The 21,127-nt window shown below is 41.0% G+C and overlaps 1 protein-coding gene across 3 annotated transcripts in view; it reads right to left on the minus strand.

Annotated features, from left to right (window-relative positions):
• Nucleotides 1–11,468: 11,468 nt before the first annotated feature.
• Nucleotides 11,469–21,127, minus strand: part of LOC126237235 (glutathione S-transferase 1-like) — a 57,824-nt gene continuing 48,165 nt past the window's right edge. For 2 of the 3 annotated variants that reach the window (XM_049947133.1, XM_049947131.1), the window contains exons 5-6: nucleotides 14,223–14,369; nucleotides 11,469–11,712 (exon numbers count right to left, since the gene is read on the minus strand). In XM_049947133.1, coding sequence (XP_049803090.1) covers nucleotides 11,563–11,712; nucleotides 14,223–14,369 — 297 coding nt within the window. In that variant the 3' untranslated portion in view covers nucleotides 11,469–11,562. The remainder of the gene's footprint in view (nucleotides 11,713–14,222; nucleotides 14,370–21,127) is intronic. The other variant, XM_049947132.1, reaches the window with a different exon arrangement.

Genomic DNA, 21,127 nt, shown 5'->3' on the forward strand with positions numbered 1-21,127 from the left:
TGTATTTGCAATTGCTAACTGAGATGAGCTGCTTCACTAGTGACTTCAAAAAATAAGAATGGCTAGATTTGACACACTTTTAAAACTATCATCTCTCACTATACATGTCTGTCGAAATTTATTTTCAAGTATTGGACATGTGTGTTTCTTGCGCGCAAGTGGTCAGCATAAAGGCACAAAGTAGAAAACCTCCTGGAGTGATTGCTTCTCAAAGTAAGAGATCATTCGTGACTCACAGGCGGTGCTTGACGTCCGGTCATCCGCATTAAGAACGTGGAGACTACTGGAGAGGCACATCACTCTCCTTGAAGTGCTAAGATTTGCGCATGCGCTGTGTAGCGTTCGAGACATCTCGCTTTCACATTTGAAAGCAGAGAGAACGAGGGAGATTACGAATGGTAGTCATAGACCACGACGTGAGTGTAAGACATTATCGTTGCTCAGCCTGTAATCGAAATTATGTTAGAAAATGTGGCACACAGGAGATGTAAACGAAAAATTTTCGGCATTCGTTATAAATATAATAATGACACATGCAGATTTGAATACTTACTTTACATGATTCCACATTTTCGACAAAATAAAATGGTACTCAATGAGCATTCTAGATGTGTTTCTAAACGATGAATTTCCTTATTCAATGTAAAATAACTGCATTGAAGAATAGAATAATGTGTTGACATTATCGAGTGCAATATTTTCTTCGCACCGCTACCAAGAGAGGGTACATCTGACGGCTAGAGACGGTACCATTAGTTACCAAAGTGGTTTTTTCTTTCTCTAAGTGATGGAAGGAATTGCATTCGTGATTGAAACTGCAACGTGGATCAACAAGGTAACAACAGTTCGTTTCATATGCGGCAGTGTACTGTCTCGTCGAAACGTAAAGTAAGAAATGAATAAGTACACTATACACATTCGTTTTCGTGATAAATCGGCGAGTAAGCTGTGAGTATGGAGAAAAAATAGTTCGTTGACATCGCAGATTGTAGGTAAAGTAGCGGTAGAAAGGTTTACACTGGCGGCTGGGAGTGGTGGCGTGCTCCTGTAATCCAGCGACCTGGAGGCCGGTTGTAGTGGATGTTCTGAAGATGGGAGTACTGTTTCGCAGCATCCTGTGTTGATCTGGCGTCCGCACTGAGATCGCCATCAACATGGTCGCTTAAGAGGAGTCTTGGGCGACCATGTAAGCTAAGGAGGGGTGCACCGGGCCAGGCAGGAAACTGAGCAGCCAAACGTCCCCGGGGCGGTTAGCAGAGGGATAGCGTCAGAGAGTGGGAACTGTGTAGCAGCCTGTCCGATACGACCAGACCTACACCCAACTCTTTTTAGTCTCACTTGCTCTTACTTTCGGTATTCGCTCATATTCCTACGATCTCTTCCTAGATCAAACAATTACGGACACATTATTTGCTAGAGAGCGTCACCCTTTCTTCGAATTCCGCATTCAGCCATTACAAAATTCAGGCACATACCTAAAGAATTGACTACATATTTATCCATGAGTTGTATTTGCAATTGCTAACTGAGATGAGCTGCTTCACTAGTGACTTCAAAAAATAAGAAAGGCTAGATTTGACTCACTTTTAAAACTATCATCTCTCACTATACATGTCTGTCGAAATTTATTTTCAAGTATTGGACATGTGTGTTTCTTGCACGCAAGTGGTCAGCATAAAGGCACAAAGGAGAAAACCTTCTGGAGTGATTGCTTCTCAAAGTAAGAGATCATTCGTGACTCACAGGCGGTGCTTGACGTCCGGTCATCCGCATTAAGAACGTGGAGACTACTGGAGAGGCACATCACTCTCCTTGAAGTGCTAAGATTTGCGCATGCGCTGTGTAGCGTTCGAGACATCTCTGTTTCACATTTGAAAGCAGAGAGAACGAGGGAGATTACGAATGGTAGTCATAAACCACGACGTGAGTGTAAGACATTATCGTTGCTCAGCCTGTAATCGAAATTATGTTAGAAAATGTGGCACACAGGAGATGTAAACGAAAAATTTTCGGCATTCGTTATAAATATAGTAATGACACATGCAGATTTGAATACTTACTTTACATGATTCCACATTTTCCACAAAATAAAATGGTACTCAATGAGCATTCTAGATGTGTTTCTAAACGATGAATTTCCTTATTCAATGTAAAATAACTGCATTGAAGAATAGAATAATGTGTTGACATTATCGAGTGCAATATTTTCTTCGCACCGCTACCAAGAGAGGGTACATCTGACGGCTAGAGACGCTACCATTAGTTACCAAAGTGGTTTTTTCTTTCTCTAAGTGATGGAAGGAATTGCATTCGTGATTGAAACTGCAACGTGGATCCACAAGGTAACAACAGTTCGTTTCATATGCGGCAGTGTACTTTCTCGTCGAAACGTAAAGTAAGAAATGAATAAGTACACTATACACATTCGTTTTCGTGATAAATCGGCGAGTAAGCTGTGAGTATGGAGAAAAAATAGTTAGTTGACATCGCAGATTGTAGGTAAAGTAGCGGTAGAAAGGTTTACACTGGCGGCTGGGAGTGGTGGCGTGCTCCTGTAATCCAGCGACCTGGAGGCCGGTTGTAGTGGATGGTTTGAGGATGGGAGTACTGTTTCGCAGCATCCTGTGTTGATCTGGCGTCCGCACTGAGATCGCCATCAACATGGTCGCTTAAGAGGAGTCTTGGGCGACCAGGTAAGCTAAGGAGGGGTGCACCGGGCCAGGCAGGAAACTGAGCAGCCAAAAGTCCCCGTGGCGGTTAGCAGAGGGATAGCGTCAGAGAGTGGGAACTGTGTAGCAGCCTGTCCGATACGACCAGACCTACACCCAACTCTTTTTAGTCTTACTTTCGGTATTCGCTCATATTCCTACGATTTCTTCCTAGATCAAACAATTACGCACACATTATTTGCTAGAAAGCGTCACCCTTTCTTCGAATTCCGCATTCAGCCATTACAAAATTCAGGCACATACCTGAAGAATTGACTACATATTTATCCATGAGTTGTATTTGCAATTGCTAACTGAGATGAGCTGCTTCACTAGTGACTTCAAAAAATAAGAATGGCTAGATTTGACACACTTTTAAAACTATCATCTCTCACTATACATGTCTGTCGAAATTTATTTTCAAGTATTGGACATGTGTGTTTCTTGCGCGCAAGTGGTCAGCATAAAGGCACAAAGTAGAAAACCTCCTGGAGTGATTGCTTCTCAAAGTAAGAGATCATTCGTGACTCACAGGCGGTGCTTGACGTCCGGTCATCCGCATTAAGAACGTGGAGACTACTGGAGAGGCACATCACTCTCCTTGAAGTGCTAAGATTTGCGCATGCGCTGTGTAGCGTTCGAGACATCTCGCTTTCACATTTGAAAGCAGAGAGAACGAGGGAGATTACGAATGGTAGTCATAGACCACGACGTGAGTGTAAGACATTATCGTTGCTCAGCCTGTAATCGAAATTATGTTAGAAAATGTGGCACACAGGAGATGTAAACGAAAAATTTTCGGCATTCGTTATAAATATAATAATGACACATGCAGATTTGAATACTTACTTTACATGATTCCACATTTTCGACAAAATAAAATGGTACTCAATGAGCATTCTAGATGTGTTTCTAAACGATGAATTTCCTTATTCAATGTAAAATAACTGCATTGAAGAATAGAATAATGTGTTGACATTATCGAGTGCAATATTTTCTTCGCACCGCTACCAAGAGAGGGTACATCTGACGGCTAGAGACGGTACCATTAGTTACCAAAGTGGTTTTTTCTTTCTCTAAGTGATGGAAGGAATTGCATTCGTGATTGAAACTGCAACGTGGATCAACAAGGTAACAACAGTTCGTTTCATATGCGGCAGTGTACTGTCTCGTCGAAACGTAAAGTAAGAAATGAATAAGTACACTATACACATTCGTTTTCGTGATAAATCGGCGAGTAAGCTGTGAGTATGGAGAAAAAATAGTTCGTTGACATCGCAGATTGTAGGTAAAGTAGCGGTAGAAAGGTTTACACTGGCGGCTGGGAGTGGTGGCGTGCTCCTGTAATCCAGCGACCTGGAGGCCGGTTGTAGTGGATGTTCTGAAGATGGGAGTACTGTTTCGCAGCATCCTGTGTTGATCTGGCGTCCGCACTGAGATCGCCATCAACATGGTCGCTTAAGAGGAGTCTTGGGCGACCATGTAAGCTAAGGAGGGGTGCACCGGGCCAGGCAGGAAACTGAGCAGCCAAACGTCCCCGGGGCGGTTAGCAGAGGGATAGCGTCAGAGAGTGGGAACTGTGTAGCAGCCTGTCCGATACGACCAGACCTACACCCAACTCTTTTTAGTCTCACTTGCTCTTACTTTCGGTATTCGCTCATATTCCTACGATCTCTTCCTAGATCAAACAATTACGGACACATTATTTGCTAGAGAGCGTCACCCTTTCTTCGAATTCCGCATTCAGCCATTACAAAATTCAGGCACATACCTAAAGAATTGACTACATATTTATCCATGAGTTGTATTTGCAATTGCTAACTGAGATGAGCTGCTTCACTAGTGACTTCAAAAAATAAGAAAGGCTAGATTTGACTCACTTTTAAAACTATCATCTCTCACTATACATGTCTGTCGAAATTTATTTTCAAGTATTGGACATGTGTGTTTCTTGCACGCAAGTGGTCAGCATAAAGGCACAAAGGAGAAAACCTTCTGGAGTGATTGCTTCTCAAAGTAAGAGATCATTCGTGACTCACAGGCGGTGCTTGACGTCCGGTCATCCGCATTAAGAACGTGGAGACTACTGGAGAGGCACATCACTCTCCTTGAAGTGCTAAGATTTGCGCATGCGCTGTGTAGCGTTCGAGACATCTCTGTTTCACATTTGAAAGCAGAGAGAACGAGGGAGATTACGAATGGTAGTCATAAACCACGACGTGAGTGTAAGACATTATCGTTGCTCAGCCTGTAATCGAAATTATGTTAGAAAATGTGGCACACAGGAGATGTAAACGAAAAATTTTCGGCATTCGTTATAAATATAGTAATGACACATGCAGATTTGAATACTTACTTTACATGATTCCACATTTTCCACAAAATAAAATGGTACTCAATGAGCATTCTAGATGTGTTTCTAAACGATGAATTTCCTTATTCAATGTAAAATAACTGCATTGAAGAATAGAATAATGTGTTGACATTATCGAGTGCAATATTTTCTTCGCACCGCTACCAAGAGAGGGTACATCTGACGGCTAGAGACGCTACCATTAGTTACCAAAGTGGTTTTTTCTTTCTCTAAGTGATGGAAGGAATTGCATTCGTGATTGAAACTGCAACGTGGATCCACAAGGTAACAACAGTTCGTTTCATATGCGGCAGTGTACTTTCTCGTCGAAACGTAAAGTAAGAAATGAATAAGTACACTATACACATTCGTTTTCGTGATAAATCGGCGAGTAAGCTGTGAGTATGGAGAAAAAATAGTTAGTTGACATCGCAGATTGTAGGTAAAGTAGCGGTAGAAAGGTTTACACTGGCGGCTGGGAGTGGTGGCGTGCTCCTGTAATCCAGCGACCTGGAGGCCGGTTGTAGTGGATGGTTTGAGGATGGGAGTACTGTTTCGCAGCATCCTGTGTTGATCTGGCGTCCGCACTGAGATCGCCATCAACATGGTCGCTTAAGAGGAGTCTTGGGCGACCAGGTAAGCTAAGGAGGGGTGCACCGGGCCAGGCAGGAAACTGAGCAGCCAAAAGTCCCCGTGGCGGTTAGCAGAGGGATAGCGTCAGAGAGTGGGAACTGTGTAGCAGCCTGTCCGATACGACCAGACCTACACCCAACTCTTTTTAGTCTTACTTTCGGTATTCGCTCATATTCCTACGATTTCTTCCTAGATCAAACAATTACGCACACATTATTTGCTAGAAAGCGTCACCCTTTCTTCGAATTCCGCATTCAGCCATTACAAAATTCAGGCACATACCTGAAGAATTGACTACATATTTATCCATGAGTTGTATTTGCAATTGCTAACTGAGATGAGCTGCTTCACTAGTGACTTCAAAAAATAAGAATGGCTAGATTTGACACACTTTTAAAACTATCATCTCTCAGTATACATGTCTGTCGAAATTTATTTTCAAGTATTGGACATGTGTGTTTCTTGCGCGCAAGTGGTCAGCATAAAGGCACAAAGTAGAAAACCTCCTGGAGTGATTGCTTCTCAAAGTAAGAGATCATTCGTGACTCACAGGCGGTGCTTGACGTCCGGTCATCCGCATTAAGAACGTGGAGACTACTGGAGAGGCACATCACTCTCCTTGAAGTGCTAAGATTTGCGCATGCGCTGTGTAGCGTTCGAGACATCTCGCTTTCACATTTGAAAGCAGAGAGAACGAGGGAGATTACGAATGGTAGTCATAGACCACGACGTGAGTGTAAGACATTATCGTTGCTCAGCCTGTAATCGAAATTATGTTAGAAAATGTGGCACACAGGAGATGTAAACGAAAAATTTTCGGCATTCGTTATAAATATAATAATGACACATGCAGATTTGAATACTTACTTTACATGATTCCACATTTTCGACAAAATAAAATGGTACTCAATGAGCATTCTAGATGTGTTTCTAAACGATGAATTTCCTTATTCAATGTAAAATAACTGCATTGAAGAATAGAATAATGTGTTGACATTATCGAGTGCAATATTTTCTTCGCACCGCTACCAAGAGAGGGTACATCTGACGGCTAGAGACGGTACCATTAGTTACCAAAGTGGTTTTTTCTTTCTCTAAGTGATGGAAGGAATTGCATTCGTGATTGAAACTGCAACGTGGATCAACAAGGTAACAACAGTTCGTTTCATATGCGGCAGTGTACTGTCTCGTCGAAACGTAAAGTAAGAAATGAATAAGTACACTATACACATTCGTTTTCGTGATAAATCGGCGAGTAAGCTGTGAGTATGGAGAAAAAATAGTTCGTTGACATCGCAGATTGTAGGTAAAGTAGCGGTAGAAAGGTTTACACTGGCGGCTGGGAGTGGTGGCGTGCTCCTGTAATCCAGCGACCTGGAGGCCGGTTGTAGTGGATGTTCTGAAGATGGGAGTACTGTTTCGCAGCATCCTGTGTTGATCTGGCGTCCGCACTGAGATCGCCATCAACATGGTCGCTTAAGAGGAGTCTTGGGCGACCAGGTAAGCTAAGGAGGGGTGCACCGGGCCAGGCAGGAAACTGAGCAGCCAAACGTCCCCGTGGCGGTTAGCAGAGGGATAGCGTCAGAGAGTGGGAACTGTGTAGCAGCCTGTCCGATACGACCAGACCTACACCCAACTCTTTTTAGTCTCACTTGCTCTTACTTTCGGTATTCGCTCATATTCCTACGATCTCTTCCTAGATCAAAAAATTACGGACACATTATTTGCTAGAGAGCGTCACCCTTTCTTCGAATTCCGCATTCAGCCATTACAAAATCAGGCACATACCTAAAGAATTGACTACATATTTATCCATGAGTTGTATTTGCAATTGCTAACTGAGATGAGCTGCTTCACTAGTGACTTCAAAAAATAAGAAAGGCTAGATTTGACACACTTTTAAAACTATCATCTCTCACTATACATGTCTGTCGAAATTTATTTTCAAGTATTGGACATGTGTGTTTCTTGCACGCAAGTGGTCAGCATAAAGGCACAAAGGAGAAAACCTTCTGGAGTGATTGCTTCTCAAAGTAAGAGATCATTCGTGACTCACAGGCGGTGCTTGACGTCCGGTCATCCGCATTAAGAACGTGGAGACTACTGGAGAGGCACATCACTCTCCTTGAAGTGCTAAGATTTGCGCATGCGCTGTGTAGCGTTCGAGACATCTCTCTTTCACATTTGAAAGCAGAGAGAACGAGGGAGATTACGAATGGTAGTCATAAACCACGACGTGAGTGTAAGACATTATCGTTGCTCAGCCTGTAATCGAAATTATGTTAGAAAATGTGGCACACAGGAGATGTAAACGAAAAATTTTCGGCAATTGTTATAAATATAGTAATGACACATGCAGATTTGAATACTTACTTTACATGATTCCACATTTTCGACAAAATAAAATGGTACTCAATGAGCATTCTAGATGTGTTTCTAAACGATGAATTTCCTTATTCAATGTAAAATAACTGCATTGAAGAATAGAATAATGTGTTGACATTATCGAGTGCAATATTTTCTTCGCACCGCTACCAAGAGAGGGTACATCTGACGGCTAGAGACGGTACCATTAGTTACCAAAGTGGTTTTTTCTTTCTCTAAGTGATGGAAGGAAATGCATTCGTGATTGAAACTGCAACGTGGATCCACAAGGTAACAACAGTTCGTTTCATATGCGGCAGTTACTTTCTCGTCGAAACGTAAAGTAAGAAATGAATAAGTACACTATACACATTCGTTTTCGTGATAAATCGGCGAGTAAGCTGTGAGTATGGAGAAAAAATAGTTCGTTGACATCGCAGATTGTAGGTAAAGTAGCGGTAGATAGGATTACACTGGCGGCTGGGAGTGGTGGCGTGCTCCTGTAATCCAGCGACCTGGAGGCCGGTTGTAGTGGATGGTCTGAGGATGGGAGTACTGTTTCGCAACATTTAATTTGTTATTCACAAATACCCATTCGTTGGTCGCTGCCCTTGACCTCAGTACGAAACTCGCATAATTATAATAACAACAATTATTTATAAGACAAACCTGATGGTTCTCCACCTTTGGTGCCCAAACCTCGAATGGAGCATCCCACACAACTTCTCCAGCAATAAAAAAGGATAAGGGTGAGGATAAGGGGGGGGGGAGGGGACTCCAGCTCAAAGGTGACGGAGGAAATGTGCATGGGCAGAGCATGAAATCTGATCATCGGGTGAAGACTGATTTGAAATGACGGTGTGGAAGGTGTGTTGGGAGGCCTGCTGGTGTGGGTTTTTGGGGGGGGGGGGGGGTGGAACGGAAAGGGGTGCATGGACAGAATGAGAAAGCTGATACTCAAGGTCAAGGTGATATCGTTTGGCCAGCTGCCTCAGGTATATGGTTAAGTATGGGGGTGACTTTAAATATGCCTCATGACGCTTCTCCTATGTTCAAGTGTAACCCGACATTGGAAGTCATTATCAGGTTTATAGATAGGCCTGGGGGAAGTGGGATATGTTGTGCAACATGACACTGGAATTCATTTTAAAGTTAAATATCATCAAGGTTGAATGGTCAAACGTCGATGTCGTCACATACACTCACTACTTAACTACTGCTTATCAGTTGCAGCATTGTATACTATCTCCAGAAGTGATTCACCATCCAGTGTTTACCTGGTCCAGAATTGTACTCAGTAACTAATCTCATCTAGAAGGATTTGTCTTTACCTACACTACTGCTACGTAATCCCTGCAGGTTTAGGTGTCATTAACGTTTTTCTTTGTCACTTAAGATTAAAAGGCCAATGTGTTATTTGACCCATGTGTTATTTGCCACTTACACGTTACATAAATTTGATGTATTTTCTGTATATACATTTTAGACCGATCGAGATCGCGTAGTAGTTAGCACACTGGACTCACATTCGAGAAGACGACTGTTCAACACCTCGTTTGGTCATCCTGGTTTAGGTTTTCCGTGGTTTTACTTAACCGCTAAATGTAATGCCGGGATTGTTCCTTCTAAAGGACACAGACTCTTTCCGTCTTCATCCTTCTCTAATCCGAGCTTGTGCCCCGTCTCTAATGACCAAGTTATCTCCTCTTCCTCCTACGGTCATACTAAGTACAAGTATTTTCATAGGCCAACATTGTATCAATTAACAGGACATTAAATATCCACATTTTAGATTGATTGTGAATGGACTGTGAAACGTGTTTCAGGAAGTCTTTCAGTTATTGACTTTTCTAACCCACTGGCTTATACAGCCGGCTCACCCGCAGTTTTCAAGTTCGTTATTACGTTGCCGGCTGTAAGGCTAATAGACCGATAATAGCTGGACCACTGGAGAGCTGAGAAATCAATCTGTTTAGTTGTTTATAACATACTCTATTTCTTTCTATATTTTGGAAGCTATAAGCAGTTGTTTTCTGGATTTTTTTAGATATATCTCTGCCAATCCCGTCAAGAAAACACCCTTCAGGAGTTGTACAGTTTGCAGCGCAAGGAAGAAGATAAGTGATACACGACATGACTGTGTCAAATGTGTAGTGGTGTTGAACATGTCTGTATTTTTTCAGGTTCACCAAACCAACAAAATCGTCTAAAACCGTATTATGTTCAATACTCATCACCAAAATACATAGTAAGGATAGATTTATAAAAAGTTCCTATAAAAAATATATAAAGTTGAGAAAAGTGTATAAATGAGAGGTGCTGATTTTCGTAAATTTAAATAGTAAATATAGGGTCGACTATGGAGAAATATATTAGACAGTAAACTGGTTAATAGGAAAATTGATAAGCTACCTGTTGAAAACAGACATTCAGACTTAGGAATCGATCTACATTTACCTTAAAGGAAGGAAACATGATTAACGTCTTCACAATTTGTCACTTGAAGCTGAAGTACAGCAGAATATGCATTTTCGAAGATACTAAGTACAAGTATTTTCATAGGGCCACAATGTATAAATTAACAGAGCAGAAAATATTATTTCGCTCCAGTACCCACATTGGAGATTGATTACGAATGGACTGTAAAACGTGTATCAGAAATTCTTTCCAGTTATTGACTTTTTCTACACAAAGACAAAGGAAACTCTTGGATGTATATGGTAAGAAATGATTTCACGTATTGTCAGTTAAAAAACCAAGCCCCGTATGTAACATATATCCCTTTTATCTTCTTCAAAAGTGTTTTCTCTCTTTGTCTGCAAACATAATAGCTGCTAACGGGTGACCGAAATTGTACAATCTGACCATTATTTCATACCTGTGTCAATCGTCCATCATAGCTGTTATGAGTTTGTTCTTGATGGTTATCGTCTTTATTGTGTATAAAGGTCTCTATATGTACATTCTAAGTAACGTTTACTCGATGATTGTCAAAGAGCCGACAGGTTTTACAGATGTTTATATGATGCACACTAGAGAACCAGTTATTTTCGTCCTTATGTCTACCAGTTAACAATTGTGAATAACTTCGTACTTCAGCTAACAACGAACACATGCCCTGGAGAAGCTAATCAATCCGTGGTTCAGTGGTAGTCTCTGAAAAGTTACTGAAAACCTGACCTCGTGCATAAAAGTGCTTATAATTTTACACGTGTCGAATGCTTTCGCTGTCTTGTCTAGGGTCAACGAAATAGTTCTTATATCACTTTGTCTTTTTACTGCGTCAGTACCACCAACTTCAGGCGCCACTCTAAAACTCGCACTGACAACATCATACAAACAATTGTAACACCTGTAATTATTCTTTACTAATGATGATATGAAGATATTTACAATTTTATTGTATTCTTTTTATTTACAGTTGCATTGCTCAAACTTTTCAGCACAGTAGTACAATATTTCCAACGATGCAGGGTTTATTTGTTAAGAAAATCAAAGGGCTATCTAATACTTTCCATCTTCCAAGTATATTTGTATCGCCCTCTCGCGGATCTGGTCGTACTTCTTAAACAAGGGACTAGTCTTCTGTAGTAGATCCATCCACCTCTGGATATTTTTGTACTTCGAGAGGTCTACTCTACCCTTTTTTGGAAACTGAAATAGAAAAATAAACAAAAAATGTTGATATTAAAATGATTCGTTGCGCCCAAAAAACAGTAGAATAGAAAGTACAGAATGTGTTCGTCACATAGTGTAAAAATTTCACAGCTGAAGAAAAATCGAAAGATTAACGAATAAAGAGCTTGGTCTGCAAATGCCAACAGGAAAAGGAGTGATCCCGAAAATTACTGAAAGTCCGTAGCACCATTCTCTCCAGTACCAGAGTCTAGGAAAGAAACGTTTCGTGATGTTATAAGTACAGGTCCAGTCGCGTTAGATAATAATTTCTTTCTGACAAATGATAGGTATTCCCTTCCTCTGTACTCTTAACGAAAAATTTGAATTTATTCACCAGCGCCCATGGCAGGCGGCTACATGGTACTGAAGGCCAAGGCGTCAACGGACGACTAGACATCGTATTTTTATAACTAACGTAGTGTACTCCTCAAACAACACAATGAAGAAAGGATATTCTGGTTCACTGAATAATTATCTACTACAACCTCCGACCTGTTCACCCAACATTTTCTGGGTCACTACTAACAAATATGATACAGGGATTTACACGAGTCACTACATGACTCTATAGTATCCCATCACTAAAGAAGCAGGTTAATCAGTGAACAAATGCGAAACTGAGGTTGGTTCACAAATGGCAGCAATGTCCGACTACATGTAACACGATGCCTTAACTGAAGTTGGCTCAAGGCGTAACACTCCGTCCACGGTAGCAATGCGCCTGAGTTCGCAAAGTAATTTTCAAACAGCACTATATAATCGTCGATTGTGTCGTTTCCGGGTTAAAGCTCCGTAGATGATTTTGATACTTCAGTGATTCTGCATAATGAGTTCCTTCTGCTTCCAATTAAAAGCCTTACATTTCCTTCACTAACTGCTGAACAAAAAGAAATTACTGATTTAATGCGTAAAGATAAGCATCTGCTGCAGGTATCAAATTTTGAGAATTTATGTCCGAGGAGAGCAGAAAACACTTTCCCACATCGGCGACGAAAATCTGCAAACCTCCGTCTACTGGATCACATTTCAGGAAGATTTTTCATCTTCACTTACAAAAATTACAGCTTGTGTTACCATATATGTTTGTCCCACGTGGAGGACTAACAAATTTTCATGGAAAATACGCAATAAAGCTGTCACTCTCATACCATATTACCATGAACGCTAAGCCAGCATCTAAGATATTAGAAGTTTACCAAATGTTACACTGTGCGTTTGGAGATTTGGTGATGTAACACGAGATTAAGGACCTAACCACTATAATAAGATGACAAAAATAGTCACGCAAAACTTAATACACATATACACAGTTCAATATTCGGTCTCTGAAGTATCTATTGCTGAAATGATATGGTTAGGCAGACTTCACAAAACATCCATTTGTATCCAAAATTACGGCTATAATGCATGCTGCACAGATTATTAGGCTTGTGGTGATTATTTGTAATAATCTAAAACCGCACTTCAAGAGTTTACTGTTTCAACTAAAGGAACATATACCGTCTTCCCCAAATAATCGACAATGGTTTTCAAGACTACGTAGACCACAGAAATTTGATAAAGTAACATTGCAAGTGAAAGAGATGTTTCTTACTTTCGAACGTGTAGTCGTTTTGCAAGAAGACCAAAATGAAGTTTAAATACCTAATATATTTAGGTAACAGACTGAATCAGTCTTCAACGTGCAGCACCTCAATCAATGTAAGTTTTTGTCTATAAATATTCATCGTATACGAGAAAATTCTTCAGTTATAAAAAAGGAACGTGATATTAAGTTTGATGTACCGTGCGGCTATCTGCAGCATTGTGTAAGATTCATTGTAAGTCCTAAGTTTGTATCTTTTTTTTTCTGAACCAATTCTACTCTGAAACAAACAAGATTTACTGCTTCAAATAGTACCCAAACACCGTTCCTAGTTGATGTAATGTGGTTTGCGCTTAAAATATGTGGTTGTTTTTCTAGTCGGACAGATCGCTTGTTTCGTGTAAATCATTTCATATTTACTGGAGAAACCTGCAAAACTGAGGTCTAAATTGGAAGTGACTGCACCTATAATTGAGAATACAGGACCTGAAAAGCCATTGTGGTTGAAATAAATCTTGTTAAATAGATAAAGTTGATACAGTTATTGATATATGCTAATACATAAAATTAAGGAAAATCTTTTATCTAAGCAGACGAGTCACAGAAGACAAATGTGAATACCTAGTTGATGTCATATTTGAGACCTTATCTTCAAAATCTGCATAATTTATTATACGAATTTGCGGTCAGAAACGTACTGCATGTCTGAGAAAGGGCGCAATTATAAAGAATTTGGGAAAATGCAAAAAAAAAATTAAACTTTCATAGAATATTCTGAACATGAAAACTATAGGATAGTTTAGAATGGAGTAGCTGTAAGGAGTAAAACAAACGGTACTGTCTCCCTACAACTGCATACTGATAGAGAACATGGCGTTCTAGTGGTGGGGAAATTACTTACGTCAAGGAATGTGATTGTACAGTAGCAACAGTAGTCAGCAATGGTTAAGTTGTCCCCGGCAAGAAACTTGTTGGTGGTCAGGAAGCGTTCCAGAGTCTCCAGGCCGTCTACTAAGTTGTCCCTCAATTCGTCGCTCGGCTCGTTTTTCTGAAGACAGAGATGTATTCTGCAAAAACTGACTTGATATCTTCATTAAAAGTTAATGTAATTAGAGTCTCAGATAAGGCTCAGGCTATGTAATAAATGAGTGAAAGGGGAAACAACCTACATTGTGGTTATGGGATTTGATAACTGGACTGACAAAGGGACTTCGAAGAGAAGCCGTCTTCAAAAAAATGGTTCAAATGGCTCTGAGCACTACGGGACCTAACATCTGAGGTCATCAGTCGCCTAGAACGTAGTACTACTTAAACCTAACTAACCTAAGGACATCACACACATCCATGCCCGGGGCAGGAATCGAGCCTGCGACCTTAGCAGTCTCGCTGTTCCGGACTGAAGCGCCTAGAAGCGCCCGGCCACCGCGGCCGAAGCCGTCTTCGATTCCGTTCACACTTACAGCCTTTTATAATTTATCCTGAGAGCACACATATTATGACTGATATTAATGGCCTGAAGCTATAACCCTTTGTATGAAGTTTGCCTCATGAGTGAACAGCACAGCGATCTCACTGCCGTTAGTAAAAAAAAAAAAAAAAAAAAAAAAAAATAGATGGGACAGTAAGCAAACTTTCATAGTGCAACGTAACAATTTAAAGGCCGTGGACTTATATGAAAATAAATTGTAACCAAAATTTGCAGCTGTGCTAATTCGATTTTTCAATGTAAATGCGCCCCTTGTAGTAGGAGAAACGCTTGTAGTGCAGATGTAATTGTACACTGTGCAGTCCTAAAGCACTGACTGTACACCGAAGAGCGCAGTGCCGCGAAACGGCATCAAGAAGGCGCTGACACGTGCCAGTGAAAAGACTAGACAGCGCAACATCTCCAGAAATACAGACCCCTGCCAACGCTGATTTAACCACCCGCCCATCGCTGGTCAGCCTCGAGTCCGGTCGCAGTCTTCGGGAGCATCAGTACTGAGTAATAGCGAAACGAAACTTAGCCGGCGTTCTGCAAGTAGTAATAGTGTGTAAAAGTAATTACATGTAGCTGGCACAGGAACATCAAGCCGCCTCATAACGAGTTATGTTTCTTCCCCTTTTAGAAAGAAAGTGTTCTACTAATCTGCAAATCTTATGTTTCAAAATCCCTCTGTCTTCAGGCCACGAGTGGCCTACCAGGACCATCCGACCGCCGTGTCATCCTCAGTGGAGGATGCCGTTAGGAGGGGTGTGGAGTCAGCACGCCGCTCTCCCGGTCATTACGATGGTATACTTGACCGAAGCCGCTACTATTCGGTCGAGTAGCTTCTCAATTGGCAACACGAGACTGAGTGCACCCCGAAAAATGGCAAAGGCGCATGGCGGCCTGGATGGTCACCCATCCAAGTGCCGACCACGCCCGACAGCGCTTAACTTCGGTGATCACACGGGAACCGGTGCAAATGTTGTGTACATATCATTTTAGATTACTGGCACCGGTTTTCGCAACTTCTCTCCTTCCTTGTTTGTGTCGGTGCTGACTCCCACAGTAGCCGACTCAACACACACCGTATTTTCTAACAACTACTGAAGAGAAAACAGTACATTTGAAAGTAAAATATCGGTCATTGCTACGGCACGCATCTTAAAATTAACTGCGACTTGCACTCACCTCATATGGCCGAAAATTGTAAATAAAATAGTAAAAATGTGGTACTGCCAAAGACGGTATATATTAATACTAACTTTGCTGTAGGCAGTGCATTGTAAATAAGTTGTTCTCGTAACTGCTGCGTATATGAACAAAGGAAAAGTAAGCACTTGTGCAAACAAGAATGTATGTTCATAGGACAAATAAGACTTAATGAGGAAAATAATTCGTGAAAGATTTTGACCTAACTCTTGCTATTATTCCAAACACACGCAAGACAATTTATGAACAGTATGTAATAATAAATGTCTTATAAAAGAGCACGTGATTGTACAATTCCACATAATCCTAAAAAGCAGAAAATTAACACAATATGCTTTACAGTCCCTGTAATACTATTCAGAGAGTGGGAAAGTAATATGAAATAAGAATAGCACTTTGGGAAGGCTCAATATAAAATATAAATTTATCCTCGTGTACGAATGCTAACACTCGAACCGAAGAAAGACCTAACTCTGCTCACATTGATACACAAATCGTGAAAATGTGTCACGTAGATGCTCTCGAAAAATCAAGCGATGCTGAAATATTCAATTCCAAAGAAGGCCAGGCAAGGTCTCATCAATAAAACTGAGTGCTGGAGCTTCAAAATGCCATCCTCAGTAACACACTAGACAAAATGTCTGAACTAATAAAATCGTCAGCCGGCAGAACGATGTTATCAGCTACAGGCAGACACCACAGAAAGTGTCTCTCAACATAGCTCTAATCCACTTGAAACTCTGCGCCAAACAACCTGGTGCAGTTTCTAGCCATGCATTTTCTCCACTCAATCAAAGATACAACTTCGCTAGTGAGTGATCCACTAGTTGCACATTGATACATAACATAAAAGATGGTATTAATAGACCTCTTTCAGCTTGAACGTCAGGGCGCAAACATAAATTTCCTACAGAGGTACAGGACAATTCGCAAAAATACTCGGCAAAATAGAAATTTGAAAAGATTACGAGTGTTTTATGTATAAAATACTTCAATTAACATTACAGTAACGCTCGTGGTTGAGCATGAAACATTTTAGTCTCGAAATCACTAAGTCACTAGTTTGATTCCAGATTTTTGTGTACTGGTACTTTACTGGAATACATACTGCATATCAAATTTATATGTTACATATCAAATATTGATGTAAACATCATTTGTAGTCAAAATAAATTATGCATTTATAATTTATAGCCCCATGAAAAAGTATACTGATAAGTAATTTAGCATTTTAGTAATACTGCAATTACTTTTTTAACATTGTTTGTATTTTTGTAACGTCTAGGAAAAAACTTCAAGTTCTGTGTAATATTTCCTACTTTGCACCGAATTTTATTTCAATATGGGTACTCCTTTCTTCATATAATAAGAATTTTTTAAAATCATGATTCACATCAATATTGTTCATTAACATTGCAATTTATTAATAAATATTGAATTCAAATAAAAGTCTGAAAAAACACTGCACCTAGTAGAATTCGAACCAGGGACTTTGTGATTCTGAGACAAGAATGCTGTGTTCAAAGCTGCTTCTTAATGAACAACAGCAACAAACAGTATGAGTTTCTGTACATTGACCTTGAATACAATATCACAAACACAATGATTTTGTCTCCAGAATGAGATTTTCACTCTGCAGCGGAGTGTGCGCTGATATGAAACTTCCTGGCAGATTAAAACTGTGTGCCCGACCGAGACTCGAACTCAGCACCTTTGCCTTTCGCGGGCAAGTGCTCTACCATCTGAGTTACCGAAGCACGACTCACTCCCGGTACTCACAGCTTTACTTCTGCCAGTATCTCGTCTCCTACCTTCCAAACTTTACAGAAGCTCTCCTGCGAACCTTGCAGAACTAGCACTCCTGAAAGAAAGGACATTGCGGAGACATGGCTTAGCCACAGCCTGGGGGATGTTTCCAGAATGAGATTTTCACTCTGCAGCGGAGTGTGCCCTGATATGAAACTTCCTGGCAGATTAAAACTGTGTGCCCGACCGAGACTCGAAGTCGGGACCTTTGCCTTTCGCGGGCAAGTGCTCTACCATCTGAGCTACCGAAGTTTCATATCAGCGCACACTCCGCTGCAGAGTGAAAATCTCATTCTGGAAACATCCCCCAGGCTGTGGCTAAGCCATGTCTCCGCAATGTCCTTTCTTTCAGGAGTGCTAGTTCTGCAAGTTTCGCAGGAGAGCTTCTGTAAAGTTTGGAAGGTAGGAGACAAGATACTGGCAGAAGTAAAGCTGTGAGTACCGGGCGTGAGTCGTGCTTCGGTAGCTCAGATGGTAGAGCACTTGCCCGCGAAAGGCAAAGGTCCCGAGTTCGAGTCTCGGTCGGGCACACAGTTTTAATCTGCCAGGAAGTTTCACAATGATTTTGTGCTGAAACTGCATAACGTATATTCAGATGCAAATAACTTCATTGTCTTATCTAAATATTCGATGTATCTTTCCTTGTAGGTTTACCGTTTCTCTCAACTTATGCTGTTGTGATGTTATTAGCACCAGCTACGAGCGATTTAATTACGTTATTTGCGATGTTTTGCACATAACAGAACTCGGAAAACGTCAAAGTCGATTGTTTCTAGTGTTTTTGAAAATTGGATCGAGCTTCTTTAGGAAACTGATTTCCGCAGACTGAGATTCAAGTGCCGTAAATAAGAAGAATATCTAACTGAACCAATCTGAGCTGGTGCGTTTCTGGCGCCAGTTCCCATCGATTGTCTTTTCATCGTTGAGTCGACTTCGATGCTTATTTGTCTTCTTCACATCTTTGGCGGCGGGGGATTTTAACTGCAGTGCGCGCGCTTTGCTGTTGGCTGGTATGCGGGTATCCGCAGTGTGAGGTGGAGTGACGTGGGACTGTGTTTGTATGCAGCACGGCGAGATGCCGAGTCGGCATGATGAAGGAGAGTGCCCAGACGCTATTGCGAGTTTAGCCGTTACAATGCAAATCTTCTGTCAGTGGTGATGGGGATTTCCTCAAGGTTGGAAGGCCAAGTTCCGTCGATTTGGTTACAAGTTACACAGGCCGAATGAATTGGAGTCGTCGAGTTGCTTCGGTGGGTTGTGTTCATATTAACTAAATATTTAAGTGTACTGTAAACTATATGGAATTGTTCCAGTTGCTTATCACTGAATTTCGTGTCTTCACTTGGTACCCTGACGGCAGTTAAGGAAGTGTAACGACGGCACCAAACAGACACGTAGCTAGAAGTAGTGCGTAAGTCTGTGTCTGGCGTTCCAAGCTGCGCTGAAGTATTTTTCCAATTCCACCCGTTATGTCATTATTTTAATCTGGCCTTCAAATGTGCGCCGAGGTTATTCCACCATTATTTTACTGAGGATTTTAAGGGATTGGATAACCAAATTTTAAGAGCCATGACTGCCCAAGTAAGTCACAGAGGTTTATTCTGTTGGTTTCATTTGTGGCGTATATAATTGAAAGATATTGATAACTAGTTGTGCATTAAGATTGCGTATCTCATGCCTCAGAATATTGTCTGCCACTGATGTGTTTTATCATGCAGATAACTGGCAGTGGTTGACGTGAGCAAACTGGGATAGGACTTCCACGGTGACAGAGTGATATTTAAAGCCCAGCCACCCTCTCCCCCCCACCACACCATGTCTCGGACTGGAGAGTTATGGTTTCTGAAGCTCAATCGCAGTGCAAAGCTGAGTACCTTTTTATTTCATTTCCTGTCCCGTGTATTTATTGTATTGGTTAAAATCTTTTGGTGTGCTCTCGTCCATCACTAATTCTCACGTAGAGTGAAAGATCTTCTTCGCTAGATCTTCTCGTTATAGTCAGGTAATGAAATCAAATGGTTCAAATGTCTCTGAGCACTATGGGACTTAACAGCTATGGTCATCAGCCCCTAGAACTTAAAACTACTTAAACCTAGCTAACCTAAGGACATCACACAACACCCAGTCATCACGAGGCAGAGAAAATCCCTGACCCCGCCGGGAATCGAAACCGGGCACCCGGGCGCGGGAAGCGAGAACGCTACCGCACGACCACGAGCTGCGGACCGGTAATGAAATCATACGAACCTGGTATATGTAAGTAGTATTGTTCTAATTAATCAGAAGTTGGCCGAGTAAACTTTAAAAATTTTGGGGCTTGTTGAACTCAGAACTTTGATGTGAGTTATGTTAGTCACACTTTTTTAATCAAGATTTTATGAACATTGCATTAGTCAATGAAAAGTTGCCCAAGTAAACCTTAAAAATATTGGTGTTTGTTGAACTCAGATCATTTATCTGAGCTAGTAAAGTCAGTCATATTTTACGAAAGATACTTTTATGAATATTGTTTTTAATTTATGAAAAATTGGCCGAAGAAGCCTTAAAACATTACTGTCTGTCTGAATTCCGAACTTGGATGTGATGAGAAGATGGATAAAAGAGTTTCCATGTAAGTGATGAAGTAGGTGTGATTTATGTGTCAGTCATATTGAATTAATTATGGGTCCGTGGACATGGTTTAAATTAATGTAAATGGTTGAAAGCAAAACGAAGTATAGAAGGTATCTTAAAAGATTTTTGTGTTCTAAAAGACAAGCTTTGATGTAATTATGATTACTGCATTATGAGCAATATGTTTGTAATAAAGAAGTGTGTGGCAACTACAACTGATTTCGATTGTGATTTCCGTGTGTCGTTAGGGGGACACTGCACAGTCCATAAGGCTCCTTGTGAGATTATTTTCTTGTATCCTCGGCAAGTGCCACCAGACATTGAATAATAAAATTAACGAAAAGAATAAGAAACTGTTTAACCAATAGAAGAAGATATGTATAACTCATCAGCTTGATAGTGATTAGGGCTTCTAATGTGTAGTAATGTTCTAGTATTATCATTGGCATGAAGATAAATGCGAAGACGAGAGGGGATGAAACCTGGTGCCGACGTGTAGCTAATCTCTCACGAGGTTCAGGTGCTTCATCAAGAGATAGAAGGAAGGAACGATAAAGGTTAAATACACTATGCGATCAAAAGTATCCGGACACCTCCAAAAACATACATTTCTCATGTTAGGTGCATTGCGCTGACACCTACTTCCAGGTACTCTACAGCAACGACCTAAGTAGTCATTAGACATCGTGAGAGAGCAGAATGGGGTGCTC

This window comes from Schistocerca nitens, chromosome 2, assembly GCF_023898315.1.
Source record: "Schistocerca nitens isolate TAMUIC-IGC-003100 chromosome 2, iqSchNite1.1, whole genome shotgun sequence".
In the NCBI taxonomy this organism is placed as follows: Eukaryota; Metazoa; Arthropoda; class Insecta; order Orthoptera; family Acrididae; genus Schistocerca; species Schistocerca nitens.